This window comes from Girardinichthys multiradiatus, chromosome 10, assembly GCF_021462225.1.
Source record: "Girardinichthys multiradiatus isolate DD_20200921_A chromosome 10, DD_fGirMul_XY1, whole genome shotgun sequence".
Taxonomy (NCBI): domain Eukaryota; kingdom Metazoa; phylum Chordata; class Actinopteri; order Cyprinodontiformes; family Goodeidae; genus Girardinichthys; species Girardinichthys multiradiatus.
In genome coordinates, this window is record NC_061803.1 from 16,739,155 (window position 1) to 16,752,666 (window position 13,512).

Genomic DNA, 13,512 nt, shown 5'->3' on the forward strand with positions numbered 1-13,512 from the left:
AGGATATATCTCGGTGATATATCATGAAGATACGCTTATTCAAGAAAGACTGAAAAATGGAAGCAAATGCGTGAGAGGAAAAAAACTACATTATTTTCTAGAACAGCTTATGGACAGTGTCTTAAAAGGAAAATCCATTTATTATTTTAAAAGTTGTATATTTTTGTTTATCTCACCCATTCAAATTGTGTGAATATTTAAAATTATCCATGTCATGGCAAACTGAACAATATCGCAAATGCAATATTTTGAAAAAAACTACACTTTCAGGTAGCTAATTAGAATTACTGCTTCTTATTAGCTGTAGTTTGATCATGGACCCTTCTCCACTATTACAAAACTAAGATGGCAATAATAAAGGCTGAAAAGTACAGAGCAATTTTGTTCCAGCAATGCATGCACAGTCCTTTCAAGTCATGTCAGAAAAACTACGCAGTTTACAACAGTGTTTCCGTTTGCTTGCAAATGTTCCTTTTAGTAGCAATTGGAAACTCAGATTTGACGCAAAACATCAACTGGGTTGTCTGTCAAGCAAATTACTAATCACTTTGGACATTTGTCTCCATCTATTAACCCTACCTGCTCTCTCTTTTTTTATTGTGCATTGCCTCATGCTTTGGATGGATTAATTAACTCAGACATGCAGTGCCTTGCGAAAGTATTCGGCCCCCCTGAACTTTTCAACCTCTTGCCACATTTCAGGCTTCAAACATAAAGATATAAAATTCACATTTTTTGTGAAGAATCAACAACAAGTGGGACAAAATCATGAAGTGGAATGAAATTTATTGGATGTGTCAAACTTTTTTAATAAATAAAAATCTGAAAAGTGGGGCGTCCAATATTATTCGGCCCCCTTGCGTTAATACTTTGTAGCGCCACCCTTTGCTGCAATTACAGCTGCAGGTCGCTTGGGGTATGTCTCTATCAGTTTTGCACATCGAGAGACTGAAATTCTTGCCCATTCTTCCTTGCAAAACAGCTCGAGCTCAGTGGGGTTGGATGGAGAGTGTTCATGAACAGCAGTCTTCAGCTCTTTCCACAGATTCTCGATTGGATTTAGGTCTGGACTTTGACTTGGCCATTCCAACACCTGGATACGTTTATTTGTGAACCATTCCATTGTAGATTTGGCTTTATGTTTTGGATCATTGTCTTGTTGGAAGATAAATCTCCGTCCCAGTCTCAGGTCTCTTGCAGACTCCAACAGGTTTTCTTCCAGAATGGTCCTGTATTTGGCCCCATCCATCTTCCCATCTATTTTGACCATCTTCTCTGTCCCTGCTGACGAAAAGCAGGCCCAGACCATGATGCTGCCACCACTATGTTTGACAGTGGGGATGGTGTGTTCAGGGTGATGAGCTGTGTTGCTTTTACGCCAAACATATCGTTTTGCATTGTGGCCAAACAGTTCAATTTTGGTTTCATCTGACCAGAGCACCTTCTTCCACATGTTTGGTGTGTCTCCCAGGTGGCTTGTGGCAAACTTTAAGCGAGACTTTTTATGGATATCTTTGAGAAATGGCTTTCTTCTTGCCACTCTTCCATAAAGGCCAGATTTGTGCAGTGTATGACTGATTGTTGTCCTATGGACAGACTCTCCCACCTCAGCTGTAGATCTCTGCAGTTCATCCAGAGTGATCATGGGCCTCTTGGCTGCATCTCTGATCAGTCTTCTCCTTGTTCGAGATGAAAGTTTAGAGGGACCTCCGGGTCTTGGTAGATTTGCAGTGGTCTGACACTCCTTCCATTTCAACATGATTGCTTGCACAGTGCTCCTTGGGATGTTTAAAGCTTGGGAAATCTTTTTGTATCCAAATCCGGCTTTAAACTTCTCCACAACAGTATCTCAGACCTGCCTGGTGTGTTCCTTGGTCTTCATGATGCTCTCTGCGCTTTGAACAGAACCCTGAGACTATCACAGAGCAGGTGCATTTATACGGAGACTTGATTACACACAGGTGGATTCTATTTATCATCATCAGTCATTTGGGACAACATTGGATCATTCAGAGATCCTCACTGAACTTCTGGAGTGAGTTTGTTGCACTGAAAGTAAAGGGGCCGAATAATATTGCACGCCCCACTTTCAGTTTTTTATTTGTTAAAAAAGTTTGACACATCCAATAAATTTAATTCCACTTCACAATTGTGTCCCACTTGTTGTTGATTCTTCACAAAAAATTAGAATTTTATATCTTTATGTTTGAAGCCTGAAATGTGGCAAAAGGTTAAAAAGTTCAAGGGGGCCAAATATTTTCGCAAGGCACTGTATACAACAGAAATATTTGAGATATAGCGTGGACAACTGAAAGACCACCCTACCCAGAGATATTGCTATTCTGGTAATTCAATTGCCCTGTGATGACCCCAAATGTGCCACACAGTGGAGAGTGACAAAAACTGTCAAGCAAAAAGCTAAAATTCTCCCAGCATTCTGTGCCACTTCAGCTTTGGTAAAAAACAGCTTCATGACAACCAAGATGCATACAAGTGAAGAATAATTCTGTGGAGAAGTTCAAAGTAGGGTTAAATAAGAAAACAGAAAACAAAGTTCCAAGCAAACAGTCAGTGTTCACAGAGCAATGAAAAAAATTATATATGTTTTGTTTTCTAAGTAATTTATCTATACTAAATAATGAGGGTTTTTTATATATATATTTTGGCACTAGTGGCCTTTGTTGAACAGTAATTTGACATGAAAGAGGGTGAAGACATGCAGCAAATGGCCCAAGATCAGGAATCGAACCCTGGACAACCATGTTGAGGACTACACCCTTTGCACCTGCTCTACCAACTAAGAGACCCAGCACCCTAAATAATGAGGTTTTAATAGACTTCGATGCCTGAGTCATAGGAATGGAGAAATGGACTTAAATTGGCCAGCCTGCATTAATTTAATTCTGTTACCTTTAATCAGACGCATATAGTGCAAGACAGCTGACAGTGTGGACACTCAAGGTTACCGACACAGTGCTCACTTCCCCTGTAAAACTGTTTATTACTCTTCCCACAGAGCCTTCCTGTATGTCGTTCTAATGATTTTCCTCTGTTCAGGGACGCAGTTTCGATCCATAAGGTTCAAGTTATAAAATGGGTAAGAGCTGGTGTTATTTAACTCACTTTACCCATAGGTTTCTTAAGTGCTCACATGTTGACCTGACAGTTTTATGTCAGTATTCAATCAACACCCCAAAGCAAGAGCTGACCTAAAAAAAACTTATGACTGTGAAGTTTACAGCAAACTTTATGGTTGTTCTTCCCTGTTTCACGTGTGTGTATAAATTCTTGTCAAAGCTGTTATTCTCTGTGTCACAGTAACACCCAGTCAGCCAGTTCAAAGCACCACAAGGAGCTGGTATCCCTCCAGAGTGTAATTTACCTCCAACCACTTCCACTCCACTGGAAGAGAGCCTCCGCTGGGACGGCAAGCACTCTTGACACTAACTCGCCTCATGTGTTTGTGTCGGGTGAAAGGGTAAAGTGGGAGGAGGGATGGGGGTCTTTGTGGTTAGTAGGGCAAGTTAGTTTCAGCCCACTTTGACTAAGAAAGGCAGAGGAACACTCTGCCAAATAATTTAAAACCGCAATTGATTTCTGTCTTCTTGAAAACTCCTTCTGGGCAATAAAATGAACAATAGAGGTTAAAAATAAAAAAAATAAAAAAACATGATATCCAGCATAGCTTTCCTGTGCAATAATAACCAGAGGATCAGCCAAAATATCTACAGAGAAGCAATGTGTGCAGGAAATCTATTTGTTTTCCTGTCACTTCAAATCCATTAAATATTAATGTTAAACACTTTTAACAGACATTGCTAAATAATTAATCATATGCCAAACAAGACTTCACTCATCTGCCATATTTGTGCCTGTTACACATTTTCTAATTCATGTCTATAGCTATTTAAAACAGGTCAAGTGTTTAAGTGGAATAACAATCCTCAGGAAGTTATATTGTAGATAACATCTAATGGTGTAGCTCCCATTTCCCCACAGCTCCCCAGTTCAATTTGTAGAGCAAAGCCACTGAGACAGCAACACTTTGAGATAGTTCAGCCTCCTGCTGGCAGCACTGAAAGGCAAATGGTCAAATAAGACGGGGCAAGCTGAGCCGTATTTGTACATGGATATGATCCAGGGCTTAGCTGCCTTGTACACAGAATATTTCCCATGGGAAGATACAGAATCCAGACACCAAGCTCCAGTGATCTGTTCCAGTTAAATGTGAATTATTACAAACTTCTCCTTATCTCTGCTTCTTCTGTTGCATTTTATACATTATTAACAACCTTCATCACGATATGAGTGTGTTTAACTGCTACAGGAGATAATTTTCTCATCTCTTAAATCTTTTTGAGTGTTTTCTAGCCAGTTTTAGCAGAGGAAAGTCCTGTATTTGTCATGGTTTCCATTTTAACAGTGGACCAGAAATGCTGGATGAGCAGAGATGGTTGGTGAGACACTTTAATGTGGTGAGCAAACATACAGGTTTCACAGAGATCCAGTTCATCAAAAACAATCCTGGTTTCCGGATCGCAGGATACCACAAAACAGTAACAACAGACAGACTAACTTAGAACAAGCCAAATTAGACTACGACACTGCAGGGAACAAAGGACAAAGACAAACTTAAATACAGACGAAGGTGGACAAGAAACCATAGGGCAGGTAATCAAGGAAAACAGACACAGGTGTGGAACAGGCGTGCAGCAAGACAGAGGGGCAGGTGAAACAGTTGAGGAGCCCGACAAGACAAACAGTAAACAAACCCAAGGGACCAGAAAACTATAATAATAATAATAAAGAAACCATTCTAAGTAAATAGGGAAGCCACACTAAGGGAACAAGGGCGAGAGGAGAACACACTGGGAGGGAGAAGGAAACCAGAACAGTCAGGAAAACAAAAACAATAACCAAACATGAATACAAACCAAAAACGAGAAACCTCTAGCTAAAGTAAACAAAACCCAAAAACCCAAAACAAAGTCCAAAATGTCACATCCTGACAGTTTTAGTGACAAGAAAAATCTTTAAGGCAATTGTAGTGAGGCCTGCCTTCCTTGAATTTGAACTTTAACCTACAAAAACAATTTTTTTTCCAGGTAACTTCAAAATGTCCTTGTTGAAATCAGGGTTTAGTCAAAAGTAATTCTCATTACTGCAGGTACAGGTGAAATGACCTCGCTAAGTTGCACTGCTTAAAAATGTTTTGTCTCAATGCTTATCAAAACATGTCAATGTATTGTATATGAATAACCTGATTTAGAAAATTTAGCAATTCAGACAATTTTGCAATAATCCAAAATTAATTGTAACTTTTAAGATTGATTGTTGCCGGTGTCAAACATTGAATAAAAACCTGTGTTTGGGTCAGAAGGATTCCATGGCCCACAAAAATAGTGTTTATCATTATTTTACACCAGATGTGCCAAGATAAACATATTACATACATTTCTGATGTTAAAATTCAATTAATCATCTGATTGATTTAAATGGATAAAGAAATATCAGTGGGGGCAAAGAGTTTTTCAAACCACTGACAGGGGCAGATGCTGAGAGAGACGGAGGTGAGAACTGCATCAGTGGAAACAAGCTGGTTCTGTGAGAGTCAACAGCCATGTCTGAGCCAGAAAGGCACTCTCTTCTCTGTAATAGTGACAGTTCTGGTGCTGAAAGTTGACCAGTTAAGACTGGTTCCAAATGTACCTTTCTTTCATTCTCCTTTCAGATTAAAGTAGGAATTACAACTCAGAAAGGATTCAGAGAGGCTGAAAAACACTTGATGAACTGATTAAAACCTAAACTTTAATCAGTATATCATATGTTAACTCCCTATAGGAGCCATCATTCAGTTTGATTTTTGACAAATTAGCAGACTTACATTATCATTTAATATAGCTGGATATTGCTAAAGAGCTTAAAAGCAATGATAGATTGTTTTCAAAAAGGTTAACTTTGTGTACAAATGTGCTCCTTGCTGACATCTCAGCAAATTAAACTTGTATTGCAACAACAGCTGAGAACATTTTACCTTACTACTTGCCTTCAGGTTAGCTACTTTGGTAATCTCATATTTTACTCTTGCTTTGTAGTGTATATAGTGAACTGTTGTTGCTTCTGCTTTTCATACTTTTCTACCTGCTGTGATTTAGTATTCAAAACTAAGATCACACTTAAACAGCATCAAAAGCAAAAAGGCTGTTTTACAGTACATATAGACTCACGTGGTGAGTAGCCAGCGGGATTGCTTGGCCAGGCCCAGACAGGCTAGCAGGCAGATGATGAGGTCCAAGATGAGGAGCAGCAGGTAGGTTAGCCATCTTGAGAGACAGACAGAAGCAAATATTAAACTGCTGCCAATGAATAGATGTCACTGGAACAGTATAATGGGAATTTCAGAAAAAGACACTCCAGGCCTTTATAGCTCAATATTGTCTCAAAATACAAGCATATTTACAAGTAAAAGAGAGTAAAATATGGTAAAAAAAAAAAAAAAAAGGTTACATAGTTGATTGATCATCTATTTTATGGCCATGTTATGGAAATCTATATTCACAAAAGAAATTTATAGTAAGTATCACCATTTAAAATGACCAGTTTAAAAATTGGGATAGGTATTAAAATTTATTTAAACCAAAATAGCACAATATAGCATTACTGTTGTGAAACACAAGGAGAGATAAATTGCAAGCTACTTGCTACATATAGTGCTACTTGCCACTAGTTGTCCCTGGGCAGATAGACTTTTCTCATTTAATGGTTTTCTTTATGTTTATGACTATTTACATTAGACATAGATTCTCACTGAAGGCATCAAAACTGTGAACAAAAAATGATAAAAAAAAAATATTATCTTTGCTGTAATGACTGAAATATTAACGTTTGGCCGTCTCTCATTGAACCTCTGAGAAGTTCTTTCAAGACTCTTTGGAAAACCATTTCAGGTGACCACCTCATGAAGCTCATGTAGAGAATGCTAAGAGAGCAAAGCAGTAATCACAGCAAAGGGGGGCTATTTTGAAGAATCTAAAATATAAAAAATGTTTAGTTATTTCACACCTTTATTTACTATATAATTCCATGTGTGTTCATTCACAGTTTTGATATGATATAGCCGTTGGTGAGAATCTACAATGTAAATAGTCATGAAAAAAAAGAGACCCATTAAGTGAGAAAAGTGCATCTAAAACTTTTGACCAATTGTGTATGTGAAATAAAAACATGATAGGACAACACATGCAATATAAATTCCCATACCCTGTCCCACAAAATTAATTACGAATTCCATAAAGGTCAATTTGTGCACTTTGCACAAAATGATCAATAACATTCCAGATAATAGAAATCAGTGGATGTGAATGCAGACAAACATATAAACAACTTATCTAAGTGTAATTTCTCTGATGATTTTAGCTCCATTTGTCTACATAAAATTCAATCCATAACATATAGATGAGATAAACTGGCCTTAATGCCAACCAAGTGACATTCCCTTCTGCTTCTGAATAACACAGAAAGTAATCACACCACAGCATCACTCCAGCTGATCCAGTTCCGACTTACAAAAATAGTTTTCATGAACAGCTTGTTGATTTTCTTTATTTTCATTCTTAACAAAATAGCATCATGTTAAATTTTCTAGTAATGTAACCCCTCCTTCCAAAGACTTTCTCTACCAAGCATAACCGTTTGCTGTACTTCGGTGCTGGTGAGAGTAGTCGTACTTTAAAAATATGAAATAAGCGCCAAAAAGCAGACAGGCAACGATTTTTCAATGCTGTTCAACAACAACCCCTTGTAAAATGAGCGAAAATCGAAAGGAGGTAAATATATATGTATTGTTAAGATAGCTAAAGATTTGTTGACTCTATGCACACGTCTGTACACGCAGACACACTGTGAATACCAGTGTATGTGTTTAGGCTAGCTCTGAGGTACCCAGGCGCTTTGTTAGACCTGTTACATAAACCTCTGTGGCTGAAGCCCAGATGTTTTGTGAATAGCCTCGAATCTCACGAAAGAAGACATTTAGAAGTACGTCTGTTAAAAAGATGCATTAAGCCCCAAAGTGGCATTAGACTTTGCATTTTTATTTAGAAACAATCAATTTTGCTTCTATTGTTTTCAATATAATCACTGTCCACTCCACCTAACCTGACAATGAATCAAAAGAAAAATAAATAAATAAATGGTTATTTGTGCACATGCGGCACAGCAACTGCGCAACTCCGCACACAGGCAGAGGTGGACTGGCAATAAGTCCAGATGGGCTGTTGAGTCCAGGGTTTTCAGCCTGCCTTGTTCATTACCCAAGAAGTTACACTTGGCACCTCGAACAGGACTACGGGAGAGTTTATCTGTTCTTTCTTTCTAGGTGAAACGACTAAAGGAGCTACATCCATTAACATTTACTTTTCCTTCCCATAGAAAGTACTCCTGGATCAGTGCTTCTTTGTTCTCTTTGTGTCTCTGCTCTGTTCTCTCAAACCCCCAGTCGGTCGTGGCAGATGGCCGCTCACACTGAGCCTGGTTCTGCTGGAGGTTTCTTCCTGTTAAAAGGGAGTTTTTCCTCTCCACTGTCGCTACATGCATGCTCAGTATGAGGGATTGCTGCAAAGCCAATGCCAGTGACTGTCCACTGTCTCTACATGCTCATCCAGGAGGAGTGAATGCTGTAAGTCACTGACTGGATGCAATCTGCTGGGTTTCCTTAGATAGAAAAACGTTTTATCCAATTTGAATAAATAACTAACTCTGACTGCACTGTTCAATGGTTAGGATTAATTGGAATGTATGAACTTGACTGTTGAGAAGTGCCTTGAGACAACATGTGTTGTGAATTGGCGCTATACAGGTCCTTCTCAAAATATTAGCATATTGTGATAAAGTTCATTATTTTCCATAATGTCATGATGAAAATTTTACATTCATATATTTTAGATTCATTGCACACTAACTGAAATATTTCAGGTCTTTCATTGTCTTAATACGGATGATTTTGGCATACAGCTCATAAAAACCCAAAATTCCTATCTCACAAAATTAGCATATCATTAAAAGGGTCTCTAAACGAGCTATGAACCTAATCATCTGAATCAACGAGTTAACTCTAAACACCTGCAAAAGATTCCTGAGGCCTTTAAAACTCCCAGCCTGGTTCATCACTCAAAACCCCAATCATGGGTAAGACTGCCGACCTGACTGCTGTCCAGACGGCCACTATTGACACCCTCAAGCAAGAGGGTAAGACACAGAAATAAATTTCTGAATGAATAGGCTGTTCCCAGAGTGCTGTATCAAGGCACCTCAGTGGGAAGTCTGTGGGAAGGAAAAAGTGTGGCAGAAAACGCTGCACAACGATAAGAGGTGACCGGACCCTGAGGAAGATTGTGGAGAAGGGCCGATTCCAGACCTTGGGGGACCTGCGGAAGCAGTGGACTGAGTCTGGAGTAGAAACATCCAGAGCCACCGTGCACAGGCGTGTGCAGGAAATGGGCTACAGGTGCCGCATTCCCCAGACCTGGGCTACAGAGAAGCAGCACTGGACTGTTGCTCAGTGGTCCAAAGTACTTTTTTCGGATGAAAGCAAATTCTGCATGTCATTCGGAAATCAAGGTGCCAGAGTCTGGAGGAAGACTGGGGAGAAGGAAATGCCAAAATGCCAGAAGTCCAGTGCCAAGTACCCACAGTCAGTGATGGTCTGGGGTGCCGTGTCAGCTGCTGGTGTTGGTCCACTGTGTTTTATCAAGGGCAGGGTCAATGCAGCTAGCTATCAGGAGATTTTGGAGCACTTCATGCTTCCATCTGCTGAAAAGCTTTATGGAGATGAAGATTTAATTTTTCAGCACGACCTGGCACCTGCTCACAGTGCCAAAACCACTGGTAAATGGTTTACTGACCATGGTATCACTGTGCTCAATTGGCTTGCCAACTCTCCTGACCTGAACCCCATAGAGAATCTGTGGGATATTGTGAAGAGAACGTTGAGAGACTCAAGACCCAACACTCTGGATGAGCTAAAGGCCGCTATCAAAGCATCCTGGGCCTCCATAAGACCTCAGCAGTGCCACAGGCTGATTGCCTCCATGCCACGCCGCATTGAAGCAGTCATTTCTGCAAAAGGATTCCCGACCAAGTATTGAGTGCATAACTGTACATGATTATTTGAAGGTTGACGTTTTTTGTATTAAAAACACTTTTCTTTTATTGGTCGGATGAAATATGCTAATTTTGTGAGATAGGAATTTTGGGTTTTCATGAGCTGTATGCCAAAATCATCCGTATTAAGACAATAAAAGACCTGAAATATTTCAGTTAGTGTGCAATGAATCTAAAATATATGAATGTTAAATTTTCATCATTACATTATGGAAAATAATGAACTTTATCACAATATGCTAATATTGGACATGTATAAATAAAACTGAATTGAATTGAATTGTTCATTTCAGAGCGGCTGCAGAGCCAACCAGAGTGGGAGCCTGGTGCGTATGTGCACAAATTTCACCTTAGCTTCATTTAAAGTTAAAATGGCCTGGCCATGATTGAAAACAGTAGGAACTAGTCCTTATCTGGTACTTTAATTCACTCAAAATAAAAGCATTTAATCCTAAAGAAGCTAAATGCATTAAAACGTATTTTAGATCACTACATTGCATCACAATGCTGCAGCCAGTCCAATAGTGCAGTTCTACATGTAGACAGAAAAAAGGTGTTGCTCAATAAACCAGGAAAATATCTCAAGGTGCCAGTAAGACATAGAAAGACGTAGAAAGAGCAACAGTAAGCCTCGCTCTTCTTTTTCATATCTTTGCTGATTCTAAACATACAGCTCTGTTAAAGGTGCAGTACCATTAATCAGTTAACTGTTTTATTTTTCTGAATAATACATGTAATATGTAATATTATATAAACTAAACTCTTTAAACAAGGATACAGTTTTACTAAAGTTAATACATACATACTGCTTTATGTATATTTTATTAATAACTGTAATATTAGTACTGATTATAAGACAAACAATGGGAGTCAAAGAAAGGTCCAGGGGGAGGCTCAACGTTATATTTTAAAACAACATTGTAAAATGTTTTATTTATTATTTTTGGCATGTCAAATAAAAATAGTTTCTTCATAAGTGGAATGAAGGGCTGGAAAGATGGCAGTAAAACAGAACAGTTTTACTAAAGAAGGAATAGTTTTAATAAAAGGTTTAGAAAGCTTTCTGCATAATTAAAATAAATAAATGGGTTTTTAGGACATTACCATTTGACTAAGATTTAAGAAAATCAACTTTCTACCAGTTTTATTTAATGAAATGTACGAAAGACCCTGGAGCCTGGAGTGGAACACCTTGATGACAGTAACATTTAAAAGGTCATTTCGTAGATGAGAACAGAAGTCCATTTATTTGACCCATGGTTAACATAGTTTCTCTGAGATTATCCGCTTCAGCAAAATGTTTTTTCATGAATTGTAAAATTTCCATCCTTCACTTCAACTACTAACAAAAAAATTAAAACCAAGTAAAATTTGTTGTAGACCTATTTTGCATGATTCACAATAATTGGCATTCAATGAAAACCCAGCCAAGGCAGAGAACTGCTACATGTCCTAAGTTAGTTTAACTGTAAATTACTTATAAACTGGGCTGCTGTCTGGTGCCCCTGGTGGTACCTCTACTTTATAATTTAATTTGTTCCGCGATGGAGCTCTGGAATTATTCATATGTGGAATCCATTTTATTCAATGAAATGAATTGAAATACAATTAATCCATTCCCAACCCCCCATGAATATGAAGGTACTCTAAAAGGTAAAATATTTGGTACTGGGTTAGAAAAAAGATAATAAAATAAGCCTTTAATTAATTGTTGAACTGATGTGGAACAAAAAAGTGCAGAGTAAAAACAAAAGTAAAAGTAAAAAGTTACGCCCTTGGTCGAAGGCCCCTACAGAAGACTGAAAAAATTTAAAATACATATATCTTTTAAAATACAATGGTAAAAACATAAAAAGATCTATTGGTAAAGTAAGTAAAATGACTAAATGAAAACACAAATAAAATAGATAAAACAAAAAAAAACTCAACCTTTAACATAAGTTGTGATTTTATCCTGTTGCACAAACACAGCCTGTGCTTATTTCAGGTTACTGTGAAGAAAACAGCAAAAAAAACAATTGCTCAAGCAAACAAATTTCAGTTACTCTTAAACTGATGAAGAAACAGAAAGGTTTTCAAACCATGCAGTCGTCTGATTAGACCATAAAACAAAATCAGGCAGAGCAAGATTCATATTTATTTATCCAGACACAAATGCATCTAATCTTCTCAGAAACCATTTTTTCCCAACCCAACAATTACTACCCACAGTACTACTGTGCATACACTCATTAACGCTGGTGAGAATGATGCTCATAATACGTGGAAACAATTAGAAAGCAATGGAAAAAAAGAAAATCTAAGCTGGAAAGAACAACAACTATTCTTTTCGGTCTGTAACAAAGTAAAACATGGAAATAAAACCAAAAAGGGAACATATACATTACCACACTCATGTAACACAGCAGTTGTCTGTTAACTTGTGTATTTGAAGACCAGCTTTGTCTTCCTTAGTGGAACCATTTGTGAAAAGTATTCAAGCTGTAGCCGAACACAACAAAATCTGTCCATCTGGCTAATAATCTGTATGGTTGAATGTTCAGATGAAAATAAAAGGAATGTTCACTCCTACACTGAGATCTATCAATCTATCCTACCTGTCATCCGCTGTTGTCTATTTATTTCCACTGGGGTTTATTTTCCTCCACTGTTCTCATCCTTCTTCAGTACTGTGTTGATATTCTCTTCTGTCTTTGATTTACTTTCCACCAACCTGCACTCTCATTACTCAGCAAAACCTCTAATTCGCTCATGCATGACTTTTTATTCATTCCTCCCCCTCTCTGTTTAATCTTTCACCCCATCTTCATGTTTTTCCAGCCTCCCTTTTCTTTCCTACCCTTTCTTTTCTCCCTCTCCTCCTCCTCTTCACTGCTTCGTCCTTGTCTAATCTTTTCCCTAACTTACAGCGTGAAGCGCGAGAAGCTGATGCATCGACATGGGAGGCACTCCGGTGCCACCGTGTTTGCTTCTGTCATCCTTAATCCAATTAGTCAGCCTGGGGAAGGCACGGATACACGAGGGGGTGGAGAGGGTGCATATAAGCATCACAAAAAAAAAAGTTTTCTAAGAAACATTTGGTTAGAGGGAGGAAAATGGTAAAGGTTCAGTACCAAACTTTGCTAACAAAAAAGTTAATGTAAAAGTATTAATACCAATTAAACTTTTTCATATTTTGTCCTGTTATAACCCAAACATATTAATAGACAGCCCTAAATATAATCCAGTCCAACCAAATGCCTTTTGAAATCACCTGATTAACATATAGTGTATGGAATAGATTATGTAATTTATTCTCAGGATAAATCCAGCTGTTCTCTAAAAGTCTCAGAGGTTTGTTGGAGAACATTA

General features: G+C 38.2%; 1 protein-coding gene across 2 annotated transcripts in view; it reads right to left on the reverse strand.

The window, feature by feature from the left end:
- ttyh2 (tweety family member 2) overlaps window positions 1-13,512 on the reverse strand; it is a 105,954-nt gene that overhangs the window by 31,514 nt on the left and 60,928 nt on the right. For both annotated transcript variants that reach the window (XM_047377819.1, XM_047377820.1), the window contains exon 5: window positions 6,228-6,323. In XM_047377819.1, coding sequence (XP_047233775.1) covers window positions 6,228-6,323 — 96 coding nt within the window. The remainder of the gene's footprint in view (window positions 1-6,227; window positions 6,324-13,512) is intronic.